The 27889-nt window shown below is 39.8% G+C and overlaps 1 protein-coding gene across 4 annotated transcripts in view; it reads left to right on the top strand.

Moving 5' to 3' along the window:
* The window catches only part of LOC126201612 (transmembrane protein 121B-like), a 34966-nt gene extending 7355 nt beyond the window's left edge, over positions 1–27611 (top strand). For 3 of the 4 annotated variants that reach the window (XM_049936800.1, XM_049936799.1, XM_049936798.1), the window contains one exon: positions 14694–16140. In XM_049936800.1, the coding sequence (XP_049792757.1) occupies positions 14812–15858 (1047 nt within the window). In that variant the 5' untranslated portion in view covers positions 14694–14811 and the 3' untranslated portion in view covers positions 15859–16140. Of the gene's footprint in view, positions 1–14693; positions 16141–27432 lie in introns of those variants that run through there. The other variant, XR_007540188.1, reaches the window with a different exon arrangement.
* The last annotated feature ends 278 nt before the right edge of the window (positions 27612–27889 follow it).

The following is a 27889-nucleotide window of genomic DNA, read 5'->3' as shown; positions in this document are numbered from 1 at the left end:
TTGTCTTTCACTTCAGGTATTAGACTTTTACCTGCTACAGTGCACACATCTTCCTTGGTCTTTCCAGACTTCTTCGGCCTACTGGATTATAATTTCTGACTTTGCAAGACAGTCTGGCATTGTTCATTCTGTTGATATGTTCACTCCGCTTCTGTTATCTTCAGTTTCGTTTCTTGTGCCAAATATGGTTGAATCTTTCCTAATTTTGCTGTTTATTAATCTTTATAAACAGCTACAACTTTTCATAGCCCTGAAGAAATTAATGTACTGTGTTGCATCCTTACTTCCTTCTTTTTTTTAAAAAAAAATGACCCAAGGCTCTCTTCTGTAGAGTGGTGTGAGGAATGACATTACTTCATTCATGTTATTTTTTTGTATCTTGTTTCTAAAGTATCTGTTAATTGTTCCAGATATGTTTTTTGTATCTTGTTTCTAAAGTATCTGTTAATTGTTCCAGATAAGTTTCCAAAGTTTGCTGCTTTGTCATTTATATGTTTGTCATTATTGTAGGTGATATTACATCCTGGATAATTAAAATGGGTGACCTATTCTACTAATGTATTATTCACCGCTATTTTTGTTCTTGTGGGAGTCCTGTCATATAATTGTGTGTTTTAGTTTTCTTTGTGGATATAGTCATATTGTAGTCTGTGAAAATCCTTTTAGTAGGTCATTCTGATTCTCTGTGAAAATTGCATCATCTCACTCCCTACCTCCCACTCACTGTGTGTGTGTGTGTGTGTGTGTGTGTAGGGGGGGGGGGGAGATCTCTTGCATAATAAGTATTACGTCTGGGATCCCAGAGTAAAAATTGTATGTTGCGTCCAGTGAGCATATCCCTCTATAATTATTCAGTTACTTCTATCTCCTTTAAGCAGCGATATTACTTTTGCTTGTTGTCATGACCTTGATATGATATTTCTTTTCCAACACGTATTGAATAGATTTAGCAGTCTCGGGTGGAAAGAAATTCTGTATTTTAGAAGTTCAGTATTGATGTTGTCTGTGCCTGTAGCTTTCCTGTTTTTCAAGGTCACCTCTTCTATGCATAAATCGTCCACACCTTGTGAGTCTACACATTCCATTTCTTCATTTCCTGTCTGCTCGTCTGAATACCAAAGGGCTTTGTAGTGTTAGATCCATTGCTGCTGTTCTGTGTTACTTATCTATATTATTTCTGTCTGCTTTTTTAAGCATTTCCATTGTCTTGTAGGCTAGTGTTTGTTGTCCATGGGCATGTTTGATTATAAATACAAATCATTCCCCAGATTCATGGTGGGCATGTTTTACCACCTTTTTAGCAATGTTCCTCTTCTCTTTGTAAAGCTGATGATTTTCTTCTGTTAGGTTGTTAAGATAACTGAGACAAGCTTTATGTTTGAGATTTATGGTATTTTCAAGGTTTAATGTGCAGATCAAGACACTTTCATAGGATTTGTCGACCTGGAAAAAGCGTTCGACAATATAAAATGGTGCAAGCTGTTCGAGATTCTGAAAAAAGCAGGGGTAAGCTATAGGGAGAGACGGGTCATATACAATATGTACAACAACCAAGAGGGAATCATAAGAGTGGACGATCAAGAACGAAGTGCTCGTATTGAGAAGGGTGTAAGACAAGGCTGTAGCCTTTCGCCCCTACTCTTCAATCTGTACATCGAGGAAGCAATGATGGAAATAAAAGAAAGGTTCAGGAGTGGAATTAAAATACAAGGTGAAAGGATATCAATGATACGATTCGCTGATGACATTGCTATCCTGAGTGAAAGTGAAGAAGAATTAAATGATCTGCTGAACGGAATGAACAGTCTAATGAGTACACAGTATGGTTTGAGAGTAAATCGGAGAAAGACGAAGGTAATGAGAAGTAGTAGAAATGAGAACAGCGAGAAACTTAACATCAGGATTGATGGTCACGAAGTCAGTGAAGTTAAGGAATTCTGCTACCTAGGCAGTAAAATAACCAATGACGGGCGGAGCAAGGAGGACATCAAAAGCAGACTCGCTATGGCAAAAAAGGCATTTCTGGCCAACAAAAGTCTACTAATATCAAATACCTTCTTAATTTGAGGAAGAAATTTGTGAGGATGTACGTCTGGAGTACAGCATCGTATGGTAGTGAAACATGGACTTTGGGAAAACCGGAACAGAAGAGATTCGAAGCATTTGAGATGTGGTGCTATAGACGAATGTTGAAAATTAGGTGGACTGATAAGGTAAGGAATGAGGAGGTTCTACGCAGAATCGGAGAGGAAAGGAATATGTGGAAAACACTGACAAGGAGAAAGGAGAGGATGATAGGACATCTGCTAAGACATGAGGGAACGACTTCCATGGTACTAGAGGGAGCTGTAGAGGGCAAAAACTGTTGAGGAAGACAGAGATTGGAATACGTCAAGCAAATAATTGAGGACGTAGGTTGCAAGTGCTACTCTGAGATGAAGAGGTTAGCACAGGAGGAATTCGTGGCGGGCCGCATCAAACCAGTCAGTAGACTGATGACGACAACAAAAAAAGAAAAAAAAAAAGTCTGACATCCTTTTCTTCTTACCCAGTGTTTCATCAGCAGCCTTTGTTTTTGCTTTTCTTATTTTCTTATAATGTTTCATTTCTGCTCAATATCTTCAGCTGCTTTTGTCTGCAGAAGAGATCTGGTTAGTTGTCTTTGTTACAAGTTGTTGACACTGTCTTCATTGAGGAGATTTATTTTTTAAAGTTCATTCTTTGGGTAACTTCCTATTCTTCTTCTGTGAACAAGTGCATCTGAGATATTACTATAAAATGATATGATCCCATGTCATATCCTGTAAATACTCTGGTCTCTCTTACTATTCGCTCTAGTTTGCCATTGATTATTATGTAGTCTATGATAGACCTGTATCCCTTGACCGACCGCGTACATTTGTTGAATGTATTTTTTTTTCTCTTCAAAATAATGTATTTATTACTTTTCATCTGTTAAAAGCAGCGAAATCTCTTAGCTTCCCATTTTGATTTATAGTTTTCTCCCACATTATCCCCACTACTCCTGAGATGGTATTTCCGACTCTGGCATGTAGGTCTACCAGAAGTATTATTTGATGGTTATTGTTATAGTTGTATACTATTTCATGGAGGGTGTTATAAAAATCTGTGAACTCGTCGATTTTTACCTCTTCAGGTGCGTAGATTCCGATCACTGCCACATTTCTTCTTTCCCCCGGTACAGTCAGCATCATGGTACTGCCACGGACATAGTTATATTCTTTGATGTAAACCACTACACATTTCTTGCCTCTCTGTTGTGGAGCTGGTCTGCTGTAGAACATCATATTTATTCCATTGAAATTTCTTCTTTGGTCCAGTTATAGCAGTGGTTTATCATAATAGTTTTTAATGAATTTACTTATTATTCTTCTTTGTTCGCTAATCCTCTAACACTACAGATAGCCACTTTGTGTTCTCAAGATCAATTTTGCTTGTCCTTTTTCATAAGTGTGTTCATCCTGTATGTGCCTGATCAAATTCTGAGGTTTGGTTGGGTACTTTACAGTCAGAAATTGTCCCACAACCAAATCGCGTGTGCCGCGCTGAGTGACTCTGATGGTGGGATTGCCACCTTGCAGACAGCAATCTGCTTGTTTTTTTGTCAGGATTGACCCTTTCAGCCAGACTGTCCCAGTTGTAAGACAATATTAATGCTCCCCTCCACCATCAACTTCACCCAATTCGGTGTGTATTGCCCAGGAGCTATGCGGCTCCTGTCCTTATGTACATGATTGTTGGATTTGCTGGCTAAGAGGTCGCAGAGGCATTTCCTAATGTGGTAACACTCTGATCTGTCCAGCAGAAGTTGGAACCTGCAGGGCCATACCAGCCTTCGGCCCTATTGTGGTTATTTACAAGAATAATATGACACTGTGTCAGAGCTTTTTCAGATCAGTTAAAGCGGCATGTGTTTGGTTGTGTTCAAATATACATCTACATCCATTCTCTGTCAAACAACAGTGAAATGCATGGCAGAATGTACTTCCTGTTGCACCACATGTTAGGGTGACAGTTTCTTTGTTGGTTGGTTTGGAGTGAAAGGGACTAAACTGCAGGTCATCAGTCCCTTCATCCATTAAGGCGCAAACCAGGAGTGGTCCTCAAAGGAAGGAGGAAATTCTAAGTGTAAATAACACAATAAAAAACAGAGATGAAAGCCCAGAAAAAAGACAGCGTAGACAGATCATTAAAAGATAAGTCAAGACAAGGCATTAAAACCAAGAAATGAAAAAGAATAATGAGAATAAAAAGTGGGAAGGATAGAGGCTAGGCTGTGCCATGCAGCAAGGACCACCCCAGATGGGCGTCGGGGAGCCAGAGAGGGGTACCCCACCAGCAATTCAGGTGGTCATTGAGGCCAAATAGCCCCACCTTATGGAGTCAAATGTAACACCAGGTCAGCTGAGTTGGCGTCGTCTCCTAGCACCAGGGGTAGCGTGTCAACAAGATTAAGTGCCACCTTAAAGCAGCCAAATTAGGGCAGGCTATAAGTAAGTGAGCCACCATCAGGAGGCGGGGTCCACATCGACAGTCAGGGGCATCCTCACTTCTGAGAATGTGGCCATGGATCAGCCAAGTGTGGCCAATGCGAGGCCAACAGAGGATGGTGAATACCCTGCGAGAAGCATGCAGGGAAGTCAGCCATGTAGTTGTGGCCTCCTTAATTGTCCTCAGTTTGTTTGGGAAAATCAGAGGAGACCAATCAGAGTTCCAGGCTTCCAGCAATCGATGGCAAATAATGACAGAAGGTCTGGTTCTGGGACCACCATTTCCAGAATTGGCATCCAGCTGGGCCAACAGGTCAGCTCATTCATGTCCCGAAATCACAACATGACTGGGGGTCCAAACAAAACGACTGGCCATCCAGCTTGATATAGGTCAGAGACAAGATCCTGGATAGCCACAAGTCATGAGAAGAATAGCATTGGTGTACAGCATGGAGGCTGCTAAGGGAGTCACTACAGAGTAGGATACTCCTGCTAGTCCAAGAACAAATGTGGCTAAGAGATGGTTTAAAGGCCATCAATTCAGCAATGAAGACACTGCAGCCGTTTGGCAAGAAATGGAGTTCACTGCACCGTGCATGTATGTATAGAAAGCCTGTTCATCTGTTGACTGTTGAGCCATCACTGAATACCACTGCTGAACCTGGATACTTTTCAAGGATGACCAAGAACAGGCGGCGAAAAATCGTGGGGTCAGCAGAATCTTTTGGACCAAAGAAGACTTTGAGGCAAATCCGAGGTCAAGGCACAAGCCATGGGGCAGATGCATGTCTCCCTGACCAGAGGCACAATGCAGAAAGTTGCAGTTTTGAACAGAGACACTGGAGTGGACAGTTCTGGATTGCTGCTGTGGGAGATGGAGCTCCTTTTCAGGGAAAAGGGCACAGTAGTTGGGGGGGGGGGGGGGGGGAGGCGGCAACTGAGTGAAGTGCCTACTTGAATCTGGAACAACCGGTGTGAAAGGAAGCACTTGAGAAAAATCAGGAGTTGACATCAGAGATCACACTCGTGTAATGTAGTAAGGATGGGGTGACACCATGTCATGTCGTAAGCCTTCTGTAGGCAGCAGTGAAGTGCTGATGATGTTCAAAGGCTGCCTGGATGGTGGAATCCAGGTGAACCAAATTATTATCTGTGGAGCGGCCTTTGCGAAAACTGCCCTGAGATGCAGCCAAAAAGCCCTGAGACTCAAGGAGCCAACACAGCCACTTGCTCGCCATGCATTTGAGCAACTTGCAGAGAATGTTGGTAAGTCTGATTGGGCAATGACTGACCATTTCTAGGGAGTTCTTACCCGGTTTAAGTACCAGAACTACACACTTTCTTGCCACTGAGATGGGAACTCACCCTCGTTCCAGATCCAATTAAAAGAGGGCAAGGGTGTGACGCTCACAATACACTAGATCTTTTTCAGCATTTGGTTGTGGATGCAGTATGGCCCTGGGGGCCAAATTAGGGCAATGGGCTAGGACACTGGACAGTTTCCATTCACTGAATGGAGCATTATATAGATCCAGGTGGGGGTAGTAAAAGATTAGTGCATTCACTCCATGCACTGTTTTATGTAACTGACAGTGACAGGCAAGTTCTCAGATGCAGATGGGTGACCATACTGCTCAGCTAAATGTCACCATCTAAGGAAATATATTTTACAGGGGACTGGAAGCCATAGTCTTTGCACATACCTGTGATGAAGAGGTATGAAATGTCTTGCTTCCATCACTGTTGACCAATTGAGATGTCAGGGGTTCACTGACATAGGTTCTGCGGCACATTGCCTGGGGCGATCTGGTGCCTCAGGGGCCACCAGGATCTCCACCTTAGGTGCGGAAGGAGTACATGCAGAGTCCAGTGGCATGAGGGGCACCAGAGTTTCCTTTATCGGGGGGGGGGGGGGGGACTTCTTTTTGTCCTTCTCATCCTTAGAAGATGAGGAGGACAGAGAAGATTTCCCTGAATTGCTTTCAGGGACACAGGAAGAATGAGAAAGTCTGATGGCCAGCAACCTATGGTTTCTTCAGCCACTGGCTGGTGTCTGTCTTTGGACCAGAAGGAACCATGGCAGGGTCCCAAGGGACCTCTTCCTTGCTAGAGAAGCCGGAGGAGGATTAGGTGCCTGTGACTGGGGGATGGGGACTGGTGTCCCTGGCAGGTGGGGAGCCAAGGCTCCTGAAGTGTGTGCGATGGAAGCATGAGGAGGACCCCAACCACATGGGCGGTAGGCATCAGTGAGTGGCCATGGGAGTCCACTGTAAGAGGTGCAACAGAGGAAGGCATCGTCAACAGAGAAGCCAACGATGTTGCAGCTGTAGCGTAAGCGTGTGACATTTCTCTGGGATTGAGATGGTCATACTTACTTCTGGCCTCTTGATATGTGAACTTATCCAGGGTCTTAGAGCTCTTTAGTTTCTTCTCATACTTAAAAACTGAGCAATCTGGTAAGCAGGGAGTGTGGAGCTCACCTCAATTTACACAGGTGGAAGGATGGGCACAAGGAATGTTCGTATGCAGCCGATGAGCACAATCCTTGCAGACGGGTAGCAGTGCAACAGGAAGACATATGTCCAATCTTCATACACCTTTAGCATCTTATAGGGGCAGCAGTATAAGGTTTCACGTCACACAAGTAGACCATCACCTTGACCTTCTGAGGCAATATACCAACATTGAAAGCCAAGATGAAGGCCCAGGTAACAACTCTGTTTTTCTTTGGTCCCCTGTGGACACACCAGATGAAGTGCACACTTCATCACTCTTAAGTTGACCTGCAGCTCACCATCAGATTGCAGAAGAAGACCATGGTGAAATATGATGCCCTGGACCATTTTGAGATTCTTGTGGGGAATGTCACCCAACTTTTCATACGAGACCAGCGCGTGTGACCGGGGCAGGAGATGACATTTTAGTGAGGAGGGGACTGCTCTTCATCTTAGAGATGGCTATAACTTCCCTGTATATGTTTTCAATGTTTTCCACAAAAAACAGGGTGTATACGCGGACAAGGGGAAAAAATTCCCGGGTTTCTCCAGGATTTCCCGGTTAAAAATACACTTTCTCACTGGTGGAAACATACTTTTTCCCTCTTAACTCTCAGAACTGTATAACTTACCAATCCTTTGAATGTTTATGGTTTTATACACAGACGTAGAATTTCCCGGCGCTTTAGAAAACGAAACACAGGGGGAAAAAAACACGTTTTGGAAAAGATCTTTGATGAGCAGCAACATGTAAGCTGCATATTTTCGTGTTATGAAAATATAAATTCGAATTCCACCAAACACCGCATGTTACTTTCCGAAGCATTGAAATCGAAATTGCGATGATCTTTTGTAAGCCAGGCATAGCTCATGTCACGTGACCTCGCCAGCCGATGACAGCGGGTATTCAGAGCTGAGGACATGTGATGTAGTCAGCCAATAGCAACATCACTGTTAAGAAGCGTGAACACACAAACAAAAAAAGCTAATGGTTTAAATTAATATACACAGTGTTGCTACATGAAAAGAAAAGCTTTCACATATAATATTGATCTATAAGATTAATACGCTGCAAGAGAGGCTAAGCTTTCACATGTAATGTTGGTCTTTTCTGCGCGTATCACAATGTAAGATAATCACAGAAATGTGTCAGTAAAATTTTTAATAATGATATAAATATCTGACCTTCTGGGCTCGAAATTCATCTAAATAGCTCGTCATCAAAGACTTGATTTTTAAATGAGAGTCAAACGCTCTGTGATTTAAGAACTTCATCGTACATTCTCGCACATAGTTCAACTTGCGTAAAAGGAAATTTACTTTGATAGCAAAGCTTTTCAAACCACCATTTGGAATATTTTCCCGCGACCTATTAGAAATAGGTTCATTTCTGCGGGATCCCGTATGTTCGTGCGTGTAAAACTTGAGAAGATCTTACATTATGTCATAAAAGAAACAAGACATCAGAGGATACTCCAAGAGCATCGAAATTTCATGACCCATACTAAAATGTGCACATTTAAAGTGCATATTTAAAGTGCACATCCGTATGTCCAAATTGCCAGTGAAGTAGGCCATGACCTGATATTAAGCTTTTCAATGTAGTTTTCGGGATGTAAATTTTCTCGGAGTACCAGTACTATGTTATCTCATGTTTGGTTCTTTATAATGGCATAATGCCATATGTGCTAGAAGTTGAAAACATGCACTTGAAATGCAGCAAACAGTGTTTGGAATTAAACACTTCATTTCAAATATATTGTCCGCCTCAGCAGAAAAGATTAATAAAAGAAAATTTCTTTAGCAAACCGACAAAATTAACTTCATTGTTCTGCAAGGCAATTAATGCTTGACTGTCAGAAAGGTGGAAATAAAATAAAATCTGCAACTAACAACACATTTTAGCCTTCCGTAATTATGTGAATGTATTTTAATTCACTTGATAGCCCCTGGCCACAGAAATCCGTTTTGTTTTCATTTCACGTGAGAGCAGTAAATGAAGAGGAAACAGCAAAATCAGTAAATGTAAACATGGGTCACGTGGAGACTATCCACTTCCCCACTATAACTCAGACTGCTCTGCACGTCAGCCCCGGATCTACGATATTTCCGAACTGGGGCAATACCCGGCCACTCCCTCGAGCGTTTCAGACAGGACGTCAATTAGAAAAAAAAGCGAATTTTCAAAAATATATTCATTTTGTAGCGCAAATCTTTCTGAAGAGTATAATGCATAAAACATGTGTGTTCGAGGAAATGTAAGACATGTTACTTGGTCGTAAGTGTGCCAAAGCGCAGTGCCACACCTCTTCACACAGCATTCCCCTATCGCACGTCATGGTATTTCGCTCTGTGGAATTGAAACGTGTATATTTTGCAATGGATGCCATCAAACCATATTCAGGACAGTGGAAATTAAAATGTCCTGTGGTGCCTCTCATGCTTACAGTCGGCCGGTTTGACACCCTTTCCCTCTATTTAGAAAATAAAAAAAAGAACTCTTCAGAAAATGTGTACTCTTTATTCCCTATCAGCTAACAACTTGCTGCTTTGTGTGACATAAAATTAAATATAGGATACGTAAAACCAGTAAAGACACGAGACAAGCAAGACATTTCTTCAATCCTTAGCTCCAAGAACCTTTTCTCTCTAATCTTGCTACAGCTTTACATGGCGTGCTTTCGTTTCTGCGAAAGAATCTGTTACATCATCAAAGTTCGTCAAATGTTTTGCTACATGAAAAATTGAAATGTCGTCTAATACTGAAAAAGCTGTTAATACAAATAGGGCACAAGCCAGGTGTTATTTCTCGATCTTATTACGTCTATTTTGTCACTCTTTTCTAGATAAAACAAAATAGGCCCTTCTAATACTGCAACAATCGTAACACACACCAAATAAACGAGACTATTTTGGCACAAACGGTCATTTATAACGACAGAATATAATTCACAAAGTACCAATATCAATTGCCTATTAGGCCTACTACAAGCAAAAGCTTTACTTTAGGAAATAGTTTCACACTTCATTCATACACTCCAGTTTCTCAAGCATGAGATCGAAAAGTAGTAGTACGAAATTTTTATAGAAACTTGGAATTGTCATATTGTTCCATAGTTTGTGTGATGTCCCCATTTCTCCTCCTTCCTTGCTCTAACAAAGAGTCTGGTTATCAGGCCGGCCGCGGTGGCCGAGCGGTTCTAGGCACTACAGTCTGGAACCGCGAAACCGCTACAGTCGCAGGTTCGAATCCTGCCTCGGGCATGGATGTGTGTGATGTCCTTAGGTTAGTTAGGTTTAAATAGTTCTAAGTTCTAGGGGAAATGGAAGAGGATGTAGATGAAGATGAAATGGGAGATACGATACTGCGTGAAGAGTTTGACAGAGCACTGAAAGACCTGAGTCGAAACAAGGCCCCGGGAGTAGACAACATTCCATTAGGACTACTGATGGCCTTGGGAGAGCCAGTCCTGACAAAACTCTACCATCTGGTGAGCAAGATGTATAAGACAGGCGAAATACCCTCAGACTTCAAGAAGAATATAATAATTCCAATCCCAAAGAAAGCAGGTGTTGACAGATGTGAAAATTACCGAACTATGAGTCTAATAAGTCACAGCTGCAAAATACTAACGCGAATTATTTTGACGAATGGAAAAACTGGTAGAAGCCGACCTCGGGGAAGATCAGTTTGGATTCCGTAGAAATATTGGAACACGTGAGGCAATACTGACCTTATGACTTATCTTAGAAGAAAGATTAAGGAAAGGCAAACCTACGTTTCTAGCATTTGTAGACTTAGAGAAAGCTTTTGACAATGTTGACTGGAATACTCTCTTTGAAATTCTAAAGGTGGCAGGGTTAAAAAACAGGGAGCAAAAGGCTATTTACAATTTGTACAGAAACCAGATGGCAGTTATAAGAGTCGAGGGGCAGGAAAGGGAAGCAGTGGTTGGGAAGGGAGTGAGACAGGGTTGTAGCTTCTCCCCGATGTTATTCAATCTGTATATTGAGCAAGCAGTAAAGGAAACAAAAGAAAAATTCGGAGTAGGTATTAAAATCCATGGAGAAGAAATAAAAACTTTGAGGTTCGCCGATGACATTGTAATTATATCAGAGACAGCAAAGGACTTGGAAGAGCAGTTGAACGGAATGGACAGTGTCTTGAAAGGATGATATAAGATGAACATCAACAAAAGCAAAACGAGGATAATGGAATGTAGTAGAATTAAGTCAGGTGATTCTGAGGGAATTAGATTAGGAAATGAGACACTTAAAGTAGTAAAGGAGTTTAGCTATTTGGGGAGCAAAATAACTGATGATGGTCAAAGTAGAGAAGATATAAAATGTAGACTGGCAATGGCAAGGAAAGCGTTTCTGAAGAAGAGAAATTTGTTAACATCGAGTATAGATTTAAGTGTTAGGAAGTCGTTTCTGAAAGTATTTGTATGGAGTGTAGCCATGTATGGAAGTGAAACATGGACAGTAAATAGTTTGGACAAGAAGAGAATAGAAGCTTTCGATATGTGGTGCTACAGAAGAATGCTGAAGATTAGATGGGTAGATCACATCACTAATGATGAAGTATTGATTAGAATTGGGGAGAAGAGGAGTATGTGGACAAATTGACAAAAAGAAGGGACCGGTTAGTAGGACATGTTCTGAGGCATCAAGGGATCACAAATTTAGCATTGGAGGGCAGTGTGGAGGATAAAAATCGTAGAGGGAGACCAAGAGATGAATACACTAAGCAGATTCAGAAGGATGCGGGTTGCAGTAAGTACTGGGAGATGAAGAAGCTTGCACAGGATAGGGTAGCATGTAGAGCTGCATCAAACCAGTCTCAGGACTGAAGACCACAACAACAACAACAACAACAACAACAACAACTTCTAGGGGACTGATGACATGAGAAGTAAAGTCCCATAGTGCTCAAAGCCATTTGAACCATTTTTTTTTCTTGTTATCACTAATTCTGTAACTATTCCTGTCAGTGTCAAAGCTTATTTGCCGGTTAACTTCACTAACTCTGCCAGAATCACCAGTTTAGTTATCCCGCGATTATTCTCCGGTTAGGGGTTGTTACGCGTTCGTACAACGCGTTTTCCGTGCTACTTCCAGAATGGAACTCAAAGCGGCTGCTAGCCGGGGACTGTACAACTGGCCCTTACTAGTATAGCGATATGGCCAAAAATTTTCTGTCAAAATTTCATTTTCTTGGATACACCGAGAAGGTAATACATAATCGCCAACCGCAGTGGCAGAGTGGTTCTAGGCGCTTCAGTGTGAAACTGCGCGACTGCTACGGTCGCAGGTTCAAATCCTGCCTCGTGCATGGATGTGTGTGTGATGTTCTTAGATTAGCTAGGTTTAAGTAGTTCTAAGTTCTAGGGGACTGATGACCTCAGATGTTAAGTCCCATAGTGCTCATAGCCATTTTAATACGTAATCTTTCTTACCTGTTATTCATTTATTTCCTCTCCGGTAGTCTGAATCTATGGATTTCGCTAGTAATTATAACAACGGTTATCATTCGCAAACCCAATCAACCACACAATCAGACAGCAGTTGGCATTCATCCGTTTGGCCTTACTCCGCTCAGCTCGTATAGCCCCTTTTGTCTGTAGGAAAGTTTGTTTCTGACAGAGACATCATGAACACTCTGCACGCATTCACAAATCAACTTAAGATTCATTCAGAAATCAACTTAGAATCTGTTCGGAAATGTTCAAAAACCGACAGGGATGCGTTTCAAATTCATATTAATAATCGATAGACTAACGTGCGCTGGATGCTAGGCGCTTTGTGATACAAGGTTTTTTCCCTCAAGAATATGAATTTGCCCCCCCCCCCCACCCCCACCCCAGATCTGGGCCTGCTGCGCATGCATGAATCTGGCAGCTTGGGCGCTCCAGTAAAATATTTCCCAGTAGCATCTAGCTGCTTGCTGCGACTGCTTACACAGCCAACAGCCACATTTCTGTAGCCAGAAGCGGGAGAAGCTACTACTCAACTGCATATACCATGATCCCGCTCGTAACTGCTAAAACGAATCTAATGTAAACAGTTGTGACGTCACGCTCATTGGAGGCAATTTGTTGTTACGAAGCATTGCATAGTCTTCCTAAAGCCTTTGACATATTTTCCTGTTGGCAGACGCTTTTATGAGCACTGTGTTTTGTTGTTGTTGTATATGGCGCATTTCCTTTGCAGTTTAACTTTTATTTTCGTTTTTTCTCTCGTTCATGTTTTATTGCTGCAGTATTATTCTGCAGTGGCGGGATACAGTAATATCCTTTGTTAGAGTATCGGTTCTTACCAGTCAAAATTAAAAAATTTAACTGAGAACAAAAACAATGAAAAAGTTCCGGAATTCTAAAAAATTCCGGGTTTTTCCCGGTTTTCTCCCGGATGAAAAAATTCCCGGGTTTTTCCCGGATCTCCTGGTTTTCCTGTGTCGTATACACCCTGAAAAATAAAGGCTTTGTGACCTAAAAGGTGTCCCCATTGGTCCTGGTATAAACCAGGTATTGCGAGGAGGATTTTGCTCCTTGTCATCCAGTCCTATGTTCCTCCCATGGCGTGGCAAAAGAGGCAAACGCATTGGGATCGTACATTGTTGTATTGTATGAGGCCTTTCCATTTGAAGACACTGCTTGGGTCACGTGACCACCAGCAGAAGAAAGTTTAAGTCGCTTCATGTGCAAACTATCTGCCATGGTGACACCCACTCTGAATGGGGGCTCTGCTCGTGGGTGCCACCCAGCTACAGCAATGGCTATCTGGCCAGTAATCAGTTGCTGGGAGTCCCTGTGCCCCAGTCATGTCGAGTACATACTCCATGGCATACATGGGGAGTGTGCAGCACAGGCACCAACAGTGCGATCCCTGTGTGGTTAGTGGCTACTATCGTGCAGGTATTTAAGCCCCCCCACCCCCCACCCCTCCCCCCACAACAGAATGGCTACCATGCTGGGTTTTGGGTGTACTATGACAACAGGAAGGAAGGGTACCAGCTTGGAAGGGCAAGGAGGCGGATCGCACATCACAGTGGGCAACATTCCCTGGGTGACATGCAATTCTGTAAAATTTGGGAAAGGTGACAGGTCAAATCCAATAATGGGGACCATATAATCGTTAACAGAAGATGAAGATAGCACTGGGTCTGAAACTAGAAAGAGAGACTAAAATCGTGAACCATGTACAAAAATGACATCCGACGGAAAGTCAGAGGAGGTAAGAGGTAGTCGAAGTGTAGGTTTGCAGCACAGAAAGAAGTAGTAGTAGTAGTAGTAGTAGTAGTGCTGCAAAGGCTGGGGCCCCATGGTAGCAAAGTATGTACTCACCAAAGAGTGGTGAGGCCCATGGGAGCATCTCTTTCTTACTTCAGACCCAGAGAACGAGTAAATGAAGTTCACAGCTTGAAATTGTTCAGGAGTGATGTGCTGACTATACACATACCTCCACATATGGCTATTACCAGACATTTTGATGATCAGGTTGACCTAAGTTTTTCTTGCTGGAGTCTACTATGAACAGTAGTTACACTTTGAACACCTGGCAAAATGATGTTTTGCATTTTTTAAAGTTTGTTGCCAATCTTCCCCTCTGCTGATATCTTGAAATTAATTACACTCTTGATCATCTCTCGGGTTTAATGTACGTATTTCTCTTCTGTGTTTTTCAGGCAAAATTCATTGTCACTCAACTGGCTGGTGGCAAGAGAACAAAGGAGTAATACTTTCCTGCATTGCTGAAGACTATAGTATAAAATCTGTTTGAAGTGCTACTGAATTGTATAGAACATGGCTGTTCCATCGGAAGCTTCGTGCTGCTCAGTTCCGAGACGAATGATTTTTCACATCTTGGATGCTGTGTTTCTAATCACGATACTGATTCTTCAAGGAACAATTCTCAATTATTACATTATTAAGCACTCGAAGCATCATGTCACACCATACTTTTGGTTCATTGCAGATATTGCTAGTCTTTTTATTTTTGCTGGAACATTAACTGTTTCTTACCAGTACCTGACAAAAGTGAAAAGCGATTTTGATACAGATACTTTTTTCCTGTCGCCAAAACGTATTTTACACCGTAAGTTTCCCACATCTAAACTTGGCATCATGCCTTTAAGTTATGTTTCGTGGATAATTTATAGCACATTTCATTTCAGTAAAGTAGCAGTAATATTCAAGTCAGGTATACCTGATCATCTGAAGGCAGATGACTTCTTGGGCAACCAAGCATTACAGATAACAATTGCATTATCAGGAATAATCTTCATTTTACTTGCTGAAGGGCATAATTGGTCCACTCGCCAGTCTCCTCGTTATCTTTATGTCACTTCTGTTGGGTGGAAAACAGGTATCGAAATACTGGACACAGTTAATCTGTTGGCACTGCTGTTGGTAAACGAAACTAAAATGATACTGACTTACACATTAGAAAACTCAGTTCTTATAGTGTGCTCATTTAATTTCTTTTTACCTGCTCTTGCTCTTTACAAATTAAGCTTGTCTGATATGAATCACGTACGTTTGTTCTTGCCACTTAATGTTTTGTATAATGTTTTGCATCTTTGCCTAATTGATATACCATTCTTAGCTATACGGATTTACATATGGGTTAATTATAATAAGAATGCATCCATATTTATTATGAAAAATGTTTTTGGCATTATAATGGTTCTTCGGAGTGCGTATCCTGACCTTCATGAACTGTTTCAACGAGGATATGCCAGTAAGTTAACTTCCAATCAAGGACACAACAGGGCAACAAAAGAGGACATTTCGTTGCATGTTCTTAATGCTGATGGTAGTAACTTGCTACATGAGGTGCAAAGTAGATGAAATATTATATGTAGATGCTAAGTGTACTGGCTGTGTAATCTCTGGCTGCAGTATTGATTTACCGTGACACATGCAGATAATGCATTCAGACTGAATAAGTAAGTTAGAATCCTTCGCAGCATGCATTAGTTGATCATGACTGATATTTTGTTAGCTAAACGGTGGTTTTTTCAGACTATTGCTGCGGAGGGTAACTCTATTTTTATAAAACTTTTGGTATCTTACCATGAAGCAATGAAGGCAGTTACCTATATTATTTCAGGTATACACTACAAATCAGTACTGCTATCAGACTTTTTAAACACTTTCCATGTATTTATGCATGAAATGAAGATTTCAAAGCTGCAGATTTAAGTAGCTGTTCTGTTATTTTAATGGGCATTCTGCTGCAATTGGTGTGTGTGTGTGTGTGTGTGTGTGTGTGTGTGTGTGTGTGTGTGTGTGTGTGTGTGTACATACAATTTCTTTTTTGTGCAGTTGCGATCACACAAAAGCTTTCTACTTAAAGACTTGGTTTATATTTTCAGTTGCCATTCAGTCTCGTTCAATGACTAAATCACTTTCATATGCAACAAAATTAAACTTGCTTGCCTTGAAAGCTGATTATTGCATTTTATATACAGTTGCATAACTTTATATTGTGGAGAAGAACATAGCTGCTTTAATTTGGAAGATGATTTGCTGATCCTGCTCTGAAAAGAGGTCCAATTGAGGAATTGAAATGAAGTTGCTGACCACTACTATAGTCAATATTGAGGTGACTACCACAGAACTGATTTTGTACAAATGGTTTTTACTGTAAGCACGAAGAAATGAGAGAAAAGTTTATCAACTGGATTTGGGGGCAGGCATATGAACCAAGAAGCAACAGTGTGCTATATTGAGACTGAGTCTTTCATTCATCAACACAGTGTGTGTTGTGATGAAACTTCTTATACATTGAAGCTGAATCCGTATTGTAATTTGAAGATGGGGAAAGGGTGAAGTGGTTAGCATACTGGGTTCTAATTCAGTAGGGCAGATTTAGGTTTTCTGTGGTTTCCCTGAATTGCTTGAGGCGGACACTAGAATGGTTCCTTTGAGGGGCAGTTTGCTTTCCAAATGAGATCATTTTCTCAATATCTAATGACATTGTCATTTACAGAACATTAAATCCTAAACTTACTTACTTTTTGAACTTTTGCTTTGTCTTTCACTGTGTTATGTGATTTTCAAAATTTGTCTTTGTTATGGTCAGTTACAGGAATCATATTCAGAATGCGATTTCCACTCTGCAGCGGAGTGTGTGTGAATATGAAACTTCCTGGCAGATTAAAACTGTGTGCCGGACCGAGACTCGAACTTGGGACCTTTGCCTTTCGCGGGCAAGTGCTCTACCATCTGAGCTACCCAAGCACGACTCAACCCCGTCCTCACAGCTTTACTTCTGCCAGTACCTTGTCTCCTACCTTCCAAACTTATTGTCTGGTTTATTGATGGTAGATAAGAAAAGAAACTGTGGAAAACACTGGTTGTTGGGATCCTTTGACAAAGAATTGGATCATACCATTTTGTTTTTGTGATGTTACTTTGATGTTGACATACTGTTGTTCCGTGTATTTGAAAAGAAGCTTCCCGTTAATCCTCAGTGATGCTAATAAAATTTTTAAAGTGCCTTCCTTGGTCATTTATTAAGCAAGGTGATGAAGTTAATGCTTTGAATTTGCATTTGGATGGGTTCAAATCCCTCTTCACCCATCCAGATTTAAGTCGTCCATTGTTTCCTTAAAATGACTTAAGGTAAATGCTAAATGTTTCATTGAATAGACCACGTCTAAATGACTTGCAAGTCTTGTCCAGCTGCGATAGTGTTCAGTCTATAGTGACCAGTCTGGCAAGGGAACATTTTACTCTAACTCTTCTTGCTTAACACATACAAAATATAACTGGTTTCAGTGCAAAGTGAAAGATAGGCATCCAGCAGTAGCAGCAGGAAAAGTAATGTTACAAAAATACCATAATATGGGAGAAATGATGCTAGGGATGTGAAAGATAGGCATCCAGAACTAGATGCAGGAAAAATAACATTACCAAAATACCATAATATTGGAGAAATGATGCTAGGGATGAACTTAAGATATTTCATGGCGGCAAAGTCAAGCAAGTGAAATAACTAAAATACCCACACTTTGTTGATAGCTCTAGTTGCTTTGAGTTTAAAGCCAAATTAAAATCAATAAAAATTGTGATAGTTATGGTGTTGAGACTTTTGTATATGTATGATGCATATAGCCAAGGAAATTCTGGGGTGGGTTGAAACAAATAAGAAAACACAAAGAAAATGATGTATTGGAAATGTCTGATCAACAATCAAATACTGGCAGGAACAAAATGCATATAGACAATGACCACACTGCGTGGAGAAGTCCAGAGGAATCCAGCAGTGGATATCAAACAGCAGCAGTGGCTGCTACTGCTGCTGCTCTGGTGGTGGTGGTGGTACAGCTGACATCCTGTGTTCCTTATGAGAACAGCCAGTACTCTTCGACAGCAATATCAGTGCTTTTCCATACCAGATAATTTCAGGGAAAGAAGTTGACATCTGTCTATATTACCAAATGGCTAAAATGATCCACTGGTCCCGCCTGTTGGTGGCTGTTGTTGTTGTTGTTGTTGTTGTTGTTGTCTTCAGTCCTGAGACTGGTTTGATGCAGCTCTCCATGCTACTCTATCCTGTGCAAGCTCCTTCATCTCCCAGTACTTACTGCAACCTACATCCTTCTGAATCTGCTACTTGTTGGTAGCCTATCTAATAGCTTCTAGGGGCAACAGAATTTTGACCTTGAGCTTTCTGTATAATTAGTGATAGAATCAGAAAATTTAAAACGTTGTCATATTCTATTCAGTAAGGGTATAATGTTCCATTGAAGATTTAACACAACAAATCAGGTATTAAAGTTCAAAACTTTTTATATGCCTGGAGTTTGTGCAGTTAACAGCGTGCAATTTACCCAGACTATATTCATCCAGTATATGAGAATGAGAACAATTAGTTTCTTTTAACAAACTTTGCACAAAATTTCAAACCTTTTTGAAACTTTCTCTTTCTGACACACCATACAGAATCATGAAACGAAAAAAGTTTATCGCTTACTACATTTTCAGACTTCAGAACCAACCATGATGTTTTACTTTATTACTTCTTTACTGTTAACTCCATTCACAACATGTTTTGTAGACAGTATCCATGTATACCACTAAATCGATCTACAGGATTGTATCATTGTATGACTCACAGTTTAGGAGATACAAAATCAACAACATTAACTCATTTGCAAAGAATCAGACATTTGAAACTGTTTTATGCATAGGAGTTTGATTCTTTAAAAAGAATCAAGGCTAGGGTACTGGTTTAATTCTATGCAACAAAATCTGGAGTGCAGATGATATTGAAAGATATCTCTTCTTCCACTTCTGTACGTAACAATGAAAAAGTTTTATGTTTTGTGTCAAAAGAAAAATTCATTCGAGAAAACTATTAAGAGACAGTATGGCTGGCCTGTACTTACCTTAAGGAGGCAAAATTCCAGAACCACCTATAGGCACTTGAGGAAGTGTGGAAACTAAGAGCTTTATTTCCCCCTCCTGCCACTCCATCATCTTTCTAACAGTTTTTATGTGTGTTTTTTTATAATAAATGCAAGAGCATTTTCTTGTTTAAAAATTCCTGTGAGCTTTTCACTGAAGAGCAGCTTTTCTGGTGATTTCCAAGTATATTTATTGGGAGTTTGTAACCCTATTATACAGATTGTCAGCTAGTGACAACCCAAATGTCATGACTGAATTTCTTGTCTCTTATTTCACTGGTGTAACCTTTTCCAGAATTTTTTCCAATCATTTAGATTCTTCAGAACACCTGGTGTGATACTCATTTAGCTCTGAGACTACAGAAATATCAGTTATGTTCTCAAATGTTTTTTAACTTTCGTTGGTGAGGCTAGACAGGCAAGGCTGAATTTATTCCATCCATCCCACTTTTCTTATCATGGCACACTATGCAGGGTAGATCAACTTCCTCTGTTCCACACTTCCTGTACCCTCCCTCCCCTCCCCCCCCCCTCCCCACTTTAAATTCAGTCAAGAATATGAGTATGAGCACTGCATAACTGTCTGTTGAGACCTCTCTGATACTCTACTCACCTACAGGTGAAGGTGATAGGATACTTGATGTGAAAACATATTTGTAAAAAGTTGACAGTGTCGTATGATATGTTCGTTAATACAATGTTCCATCTTGGATCTTGAACACTTTTATTTATGTATGTCATACAAGTTCACACGTTCCAGTCTAAGGCATCATCAGAATCTTTGAAATATGAATAAAGAGAACAAATGATAAGCAATTTTATGCAAAACATTACATATCAACACATACAACAACTGAAGCATACCACATTTAAGAACATATTGATACATAGAGTCCTGTCAGATTTCTGTGTATGAACGCATACCACAGACTAGCGTTGTGTGTTCGGTGAGGCAGTGTGTAAATGACACAGAACTGAGACTGACAGCTGATTCTATTACACCGTTCAAACACAACACCTTACATTATTATTTATAGTGTCATTCCCTTATTATAAATATTAAGATACTAATAAAATGTACCATGGACTTGAATAACTGAAAAAAATTATGTAAGTGAAGTCTAGCCTTGGCTTGCAAATGTAAATTAGAACAAAACATAGTACTTCTAATTAATTAATGGGACCTGCCTTGTCAAGATAACATAGCTTTGCTTTGATCTCTCAGGGTTTCTTGGCATGATTGATTAATGGTGTACTTCCTGGTATGCAGTAATGTTGTTTCCATTGTATGCACAATAACAGAAAAACTCTAAGCTCCTGAAGAAGAAGAAGAAGAAGAAGACTTGGTCAGTCATCAAAATATTGAGGATAGAATAGAAATAACGTCTCAGCTATATAGCCAGGAGCACACAGTTGATAGTTTTGTTTGATTTTACGAAGATGTGTTTCACCACAGTTGTGATGTCAGTACCGGGTGTTTCTCTTCATTTCTACTGGAAGTAGAAAAACTTCTGACTTTTGAACCTATGTGACTAAATATACTATTATAGTACACTGACTGATTGTTTACCATCATCTTTCCCAGGTTAAACATATGTGCTTTTTCCAGTCATATCGCTGTACCTCTTCCTTGGATTTCCTGAGCATTTTTTGCCTATCAGTTGGTATTCAATAACTTGGTTTGGTAGCCAGTCATTCCCCATTCAAAAATCTGGTAAAGTTATTTTTGGCAGTATTGAAATTATTTACTCTCTGGTTATGATGTGCCGTATATCCGTGAGAAACTAACCAACTTCCTCTCAATGTCACAGTCACATTAACATGTGATATTTTGCAGCCTAGGTAATTCAAGTTTGATATTTGCTCTACACATTTGCCATCTAAGCATATATTTGCTCGTATAATTTCAGTTAGCTTAGAGGCTATAACTTCGGTTTCAGTTTTTGAGATTTCACAGAAGTTTTGCATCCACTGTGTTAAGCAGTAGATGGATTACTGTACATAAATTATCTTTGAAGAGACAATGACAACCTTGGCCTTCAGTGAAGGGCAGAATATTAATTAAGCACTAGACAAATAAGACTGGTAACAGGCAGCAATCTTGTCTAACATCTTGCCTGTTTATTGTAGGCCTTATCTTATGGTATTATAATTGAAATTGAAACTGTGTGCCCGACCGAGACTCGAACTCGGGACCTTTGCCTTTCGCGGGCAAGTGCTCTACCAACTGAGCTACCGAAGCACGACTCACGCCCGGTACTCACAGCTTTACTTCTGCCAGTACCTCGTCTCCTACCTTCCAAACTTTACAGAAGCTCTCCTGCGAACCTTGCAGAACTAGCACCCCTGAAAGAAAGGATATTGCGGAGACATGGCTTAGCCACAGCCTGGGGGATGTTTCCAGAATGAGATTTTCACTCTGCAGCGGTCGGGCACACAGTTTTAATCTGCCAGGAAGTTTCATATCAGCGCACACTCCGCTGCAGAGTGAAAATCTCATTCTGGAAACATCCCCCAGGCTGTGGCTAAGCCATGTCTCCGCAATATCCTTTCTTTCAGGGGTGCTAGTTCTGCAAGGTTCGCAGGAGAGCTTCTGTAAAGTTTGGAAGGTAGGAGACGAGGTACTGGCAGAAGTAAAGCTGTGAGTACCGGGCGTGAGTCGTGCTTCGGTAGCTCAGTTGGTAGAGCACTTGCCCGCGAAAGGCAAAGGTCCCGAGTTCGAGTCTCGGTCGGGCACACAGTTTTAATCTGCCAGGAAGTTTCATATCAGCGCACACTCCGCTGCAGAGTGAAAATCTCATTCTGGATAATTGAAATTGTTTAAGAGAATTTAGGTGTATTTGCAGAGGCTTTTAGAACTTGTACCAAGTACTCTGAACGTTCTTATTGTGAGGTGCTTCCCAGTCAGCTTTGCGTAACATTGTTAATTATCCCACCTGTATCAGCAATCAGCGGCTTTTTAATCTGATTAGACCAGCTTGGGGTTCTTCCCATGCTATATTGCCTATGATGTTATCTTCAGTGTCATCTGCATTTTGAGTTTCTTTTCCTCACTGAGATCGTGCTGCAAGCTTTTGTAGTGTTTCTCCAATTCAGTATGTCCGTCACATTTATGTGAGCTCTCTCCTCATTTTATTTTGTAAGGTGTTTTGTACAAATTATTTGTGATCATAGTCATGAACTCTTTGTTTAAAATGAGCTATTTGGTGTTTTAGAACTTTTATTAATGTATCATAACATGGCTTCCTTGAAAATAAAAAAATAAGTTACAAGTGAGTTTATTTCTGCTAAACGTCAGAACGTCAAAGCATTGGCTCACTTAGCAGCCTTTCACATTTTAGTACTGTCTAAAAGTAAGTTTCTAAACTTTAAATGCTTTACTGATAAGACAGCTCAGGCTGAAAAATATATTTGTCGAAAGCAACATTAAATTGCAAAAACTTATGGTTGCTACAAATTCTTTTGGCAGTTTGTAGAAAACTGGTACTAGCAGAGCATAAGCATTCTAAGGAAGTTTAATAAAGGAGTACCACAGTACAAATCAAAATAAATTTGTATAGAAGGGAAAGAAAGGCAACATTGTGTTTTCAAATAAAGTATAAAAAATTACAGGAAAAATTGGGTGCTGGAAGGTTTATTACAACAGCAAAGTATTTTATTGTAGTATATTCCTAGAGTCATCAGTTAAAGCTGGTTCTTGAAACTTTGCTTTATTATAATGCTTTATTATGACCTTCTGTGTTAATGATTCACCAGCAACATGTTTAAGGGCAAAATTATGAATGTTCACAATTATTTTGTCATTTTTTTAATCAAATGTGTAACATATTTTAAGCTTTATAACGAAACAAGTGACCAGTTATATTTCCATATTAATAACGAAAAACATAGAAGTAATATTTCCACTTCAACTACTTTCATGGCGTACTGCACATTATTGGATAAATTTTGACATACTTTTAGGTCTCTCTTGCCATGGTTAATTTAAGTTTGAAATTCAGCCTGTAGCATTGTTTATTTGTGTTTCCTCTCCATAGGAGGCTTTGTTTGGGTTAGCTATTTCTTGTGATGTCAACAGAGATAAAAGAGGTTAGATGGTGCGTATATTATCTCAAAATACTGCTAATGCACCTTTTCATGCTAGAGAGTGTGTAACTGAGAGAGGTAAAATTTCTGGTTCATAAATACAGGACATTTTGCCCTTGGAGTTGCTTCCCAGTTATTGGTGGTTGTGAAGAAATGTGGATTTAAAAGTGTATTTACTGGGAATATGACCAATATCTCATCACTGCATAAATCATTGTGAAATTATTTGTAAGATAAGTGAATGGGCAGTATTTTCTGTTATAAATTATTATAATTCAATGTAATGACAATCCCAGCTCCCTGTTGTGATATCTAATACAACACACAAACATGTGACTTTCAAGCAGTGTGAACACTTTTTCGTGTATTAAGTTTTGGATTATGTATTCAGCAATCAACTGCACTTTATTGCTAAGTTTTTTATTTAATTGGTTGTTGATATGGTCATAGTTTGATTTGCTTTCTCTATCATAAGAAACATGTGACATTTCTGTGTTGCACATCACATCCAGGAACAACATAACACTAAAGTAAATAATTCTGTAACTTTTATATGCTTCCTTAATTTGATAGTTGTCTTTTGAAAGAGTTCATTTCTTGTTAAGCCTGTGTTCTTTAGTGTTGTACAGCATTTTTCCTCTAAAATATCAGCAACGCACTTTAATCTGAACTGATGCATGAGAGTTGTATGCTGGAATCTTTGTGCAACCATCACTAGTCTTCCTCACACTACTCTCAAATGTATATTGTGTACGAGGTGGTGTTTCGACAGCCTATACTGTTTTGTCATTTTTCTAACGATGAGATACATGTATTGTAAAATAGTTAGTTTTGTACTTTTTATAATTTGTATTATTTTTAATTGAAAATGGGTTTTTAATGTACCTGAGTTATTCTGCTTTATTTTTCAAGACTGCTCTGAGCCATGTCAGATGTTTACGATCATTTTGCACTTTGGATGTGAAATATGATGCCATTACTATTAAGACAATAAAAGAAATATTTACTTTCACATATACTTGAAGACTATATTAGTTCCCTTGAGATTATATTCCTTGATTTTCAGTTGAGGTTTCATTGAAGCTAATTATAAGCAAGAGGGAATGATTAAACAGTGCTGCAGTTCGGAAGGGATATAACTCACTGTTAGAAAAGACTGAATTCATGTGAAAGAGTGTTAGCATCTGTTTTAAGTGATATTAAGTGTCACTGGTATACAAAACATGTAAAAGCTAAAATATCTCTTATAAAAATACTGTAACCAATTAATCATTCCACCAGAGAGCTAGCAGTGAATACAGACACTAAGGAGAGGGAGTGGCAATGAAGAACTATCACATATATCTGCAGCAATCACCATTTAACTTTTGCCATGTTCTGTTCCATTGCAGAATGAAGCTATTATAGTCTTAAGTCGATAGGCTAACTAATGTTTCATTTCCTGTCTATGAAAGCTAAACACAGCAAAGAGAAGCTGCCAATATACAACAGTGTTGAATGTAGTAGGCATTTAATGTGTGACCATATGTCTGGATGGTCTTCCATCCATGAAATTACTGCACACCTCTCAATAAAAATCTATGCCTGGTAGTTACCACACTTGCTGCATCTGAGCAAAAATGGCATAGAAAGTAACTGCCAACCAAAAAGCTGTAGCTTGATGCTGATGAGTATTTTTGAGTTCCTAATGACTGTGTGTGTATTCATGTGAGCCTAAGGATAGGCATTAGAGCAAATGATGAACATACTTGGGAAAAAAGTTGATGATCTATGTGTTGTCATGCAAGGTGACAGAAGTATTTTTTAGGATTGCCATGGTGTGCTGTTGACAGATTGTGGCAATGAGGACCAACAACTTAAAAGTAAGAATGGTATCTTCTGGTGAGGACATGGGAGTTCATTTGTAGCATCACATCATGCTACCAGATTATTCACTTACAGAAGAGACTGCTTTACAGTATAAAATTTGATCCTATCCTCCTCATTCATCCAACTAACTTCTTTGTCTTTGTGTGCACAAAGAGCCAATTTTGTTGGTCAGTTAAAGATGACATAGGGTGCAAAGGGAGGTCTAGTAGTTCTTAAGAAGCCAAAGTGAGGAGTCTTTAGTCAGAGTATTCGCTAATTTATCCACTGATGAAAAATGTTGCACTTTGTGTGATGTACTTGTCAAGGATGGTTTACCATAAATATTTTCTGTTAAGGTGCATATATGGGTATCAGGGAAGCTGACGTTGGGCAAGTGTTGCATAAAGCAAGGTCACTGAGAAAACAGTGTGAAGAGAAGAGAAATAATATGAAACTGATAAGGGAAAAAGGGGATGCATGAAATAAGAAAGAATTGTTAGGAGTAGGCATAGAGTAGGGTCTAGTGGAAGTAAACGTAAGGAGATTGTAATACAAAAGCATGTGTTGGAGACGTGTGTCATGAAGAGAGACTGTTGTTCAGTAGGGATGGAGAGTACAGATGGCATTTGTTGTACTGAAGCCATTAATGTTGGCCATGCTGTGCAAAGTCACATTCATCCAGAAAACGTTTGACTCAATTCCACACTGACACTTAGCAGAGGTACTAAACAAAATTTGTGACTGGACTGGGTATCTCTTGTTAGAACACACTATGCTATTTTGTATGAAGAGTTATTGACTGATGTAGAAGTAACCTGATGTGCACCAGGGAACAGTGTTGAGCTCTTAATGAACTGGCGTGCATCAGAGAAATAAATAAACAGAAAACGTGATGCGAAATAAAGTGACTTTTATAAATTTGACAAATTTCAAGGGATTTTAGGGCAAGGGAAACAAAAAAATAATATCACTCCTAGGAAGATGAAAGGGAGGGGAGGGGAGGGGAGGGGAGCGCAAATGTCAAATCTTGTGGAAAGTGAGGCGGTTGTGTAATGTGGTCCTTAGTGGATCAAAATTGAAACCAAACAAGCAGATATATACCTTATGTTGTATTCTGATAGGTGAGGTCCTGTTTAATGTCACTCCTATAGCATTTCACCTAGTCTGATTTCTCTTTCAAAGCCAAAACTTTTGATATGTGTTGCATTAACCAAGACTTAATAGCCTCAGAAGAATGGGCAAATAAAGAAGATTGTTAAGTTTCTTGTTTTTTTCCTTGTAACTCACAATTCAGACACAGACAAGTTGCAGGCTCCTGGTGCTGCTTGAAATACCTCTGAAAGTGACCAGGCTCTTTTCAGAGGGATTAATAAGGGAAGAGGAGGAAGTGTTACTTGCTTAACTCATGCCGAGATAAGTGTAATTTCGGGTAAAAATTTCTTCACAGCAATAGTATGTCATTTCAGTAAGAACCACAGCAATATATATTAAAGAAAGAATGATAATATGGGGTATAAAATGAAATTTTTGATTGGACTGAAAATTGACTTGTTGGAGAATGCAGCATGTTGCCTTGGAAGGAGGGTCATCGACACATACAGAAGTAACTTCAGGGCATGCTCCAGGGAAATCTGTTGGTACACTTGTTAATGTTTTATATAAATGACCTGGTAGACAACATTAATACTAATCTCAGACTTTTTGCAGATGATACAGGTACTTGTAATGAAGTACCATCTGTAAAAGCTACATGAATATATTTACTTTTTGTGGGTTCTTGCCCACTCCTTGCTTATAGGGTGCCTACGGGATGCAGCATTCTTGGAATGCTATACAGCAGTTCAATCAAATAAGATTAGTAGTTTTATTTCTAGAAAAGCAAACTGACAATACTTTACTACAGCAAATGTCGCTAGCGAGAGGTGACATGAAAACAGTACAGTTCTTGCTATACACAGAGTCCGAGGAAACACTTGATATGGATCTGACAGCGTAGCACTAATCATGTTGCAGACTCGGGCTTATCTGAGCAGCAGAAACTAGCAGGAGCTGCGTTTATATGCACTTGTTGCAGGAGGCGCGCCTGGCGTGGCGCCGTCCGATCCTGCGCACTATTGGCCGGCGTTTCCTCACAGCCTTCTCTGCTCATGCGCTGCGCCTCTTCATTCTAGTGTTTGTGGTTGCACCAGAACACTATTCTTAAATGTTCGTAAATGTAAAATTGTGAACTTCACAAAAAGCCAAAATCTGATATCTTATGTAAGTATTATTGGTCCTCTTGCCTACAGCAGCAGTTTATGCATGACAATAAACAAGTCAATTTATTTATATGCAAGTAAATGTGATACAGTAATACATTAATAGAACTTCCATTTCTAAGCATACATATGTCAATTATGAATTGTACATATATTGCATTAAAAAAAAGTATTCCATATTTTGAATGGTGGTAGTATGGACAAAAATGAAAAAAAAAATCCATTAAACAAGGGTTCAAAAATGTGAACCTTAAGACTATTAGATGTTTTTTT

This window comes from Schistocerca nitens, chromosome 1 (genome assembly GCF_023898315.1).
Source record: "Schistocerca nitens isolate TAMUIC-IGC-003100 chromosome 1, iqSchNite1.1, whole genome shotgun sequence".
Classification (NCBI taxonomy): Eukaryota; Metazoa; Arthropoda; class Insecta; order Orthoptera; family Acrididae; genus Schistocerca; species Schistocerca nitens.
This window is presented reverse-complemented; position numbering and strand designations above follow the sequence as displayed.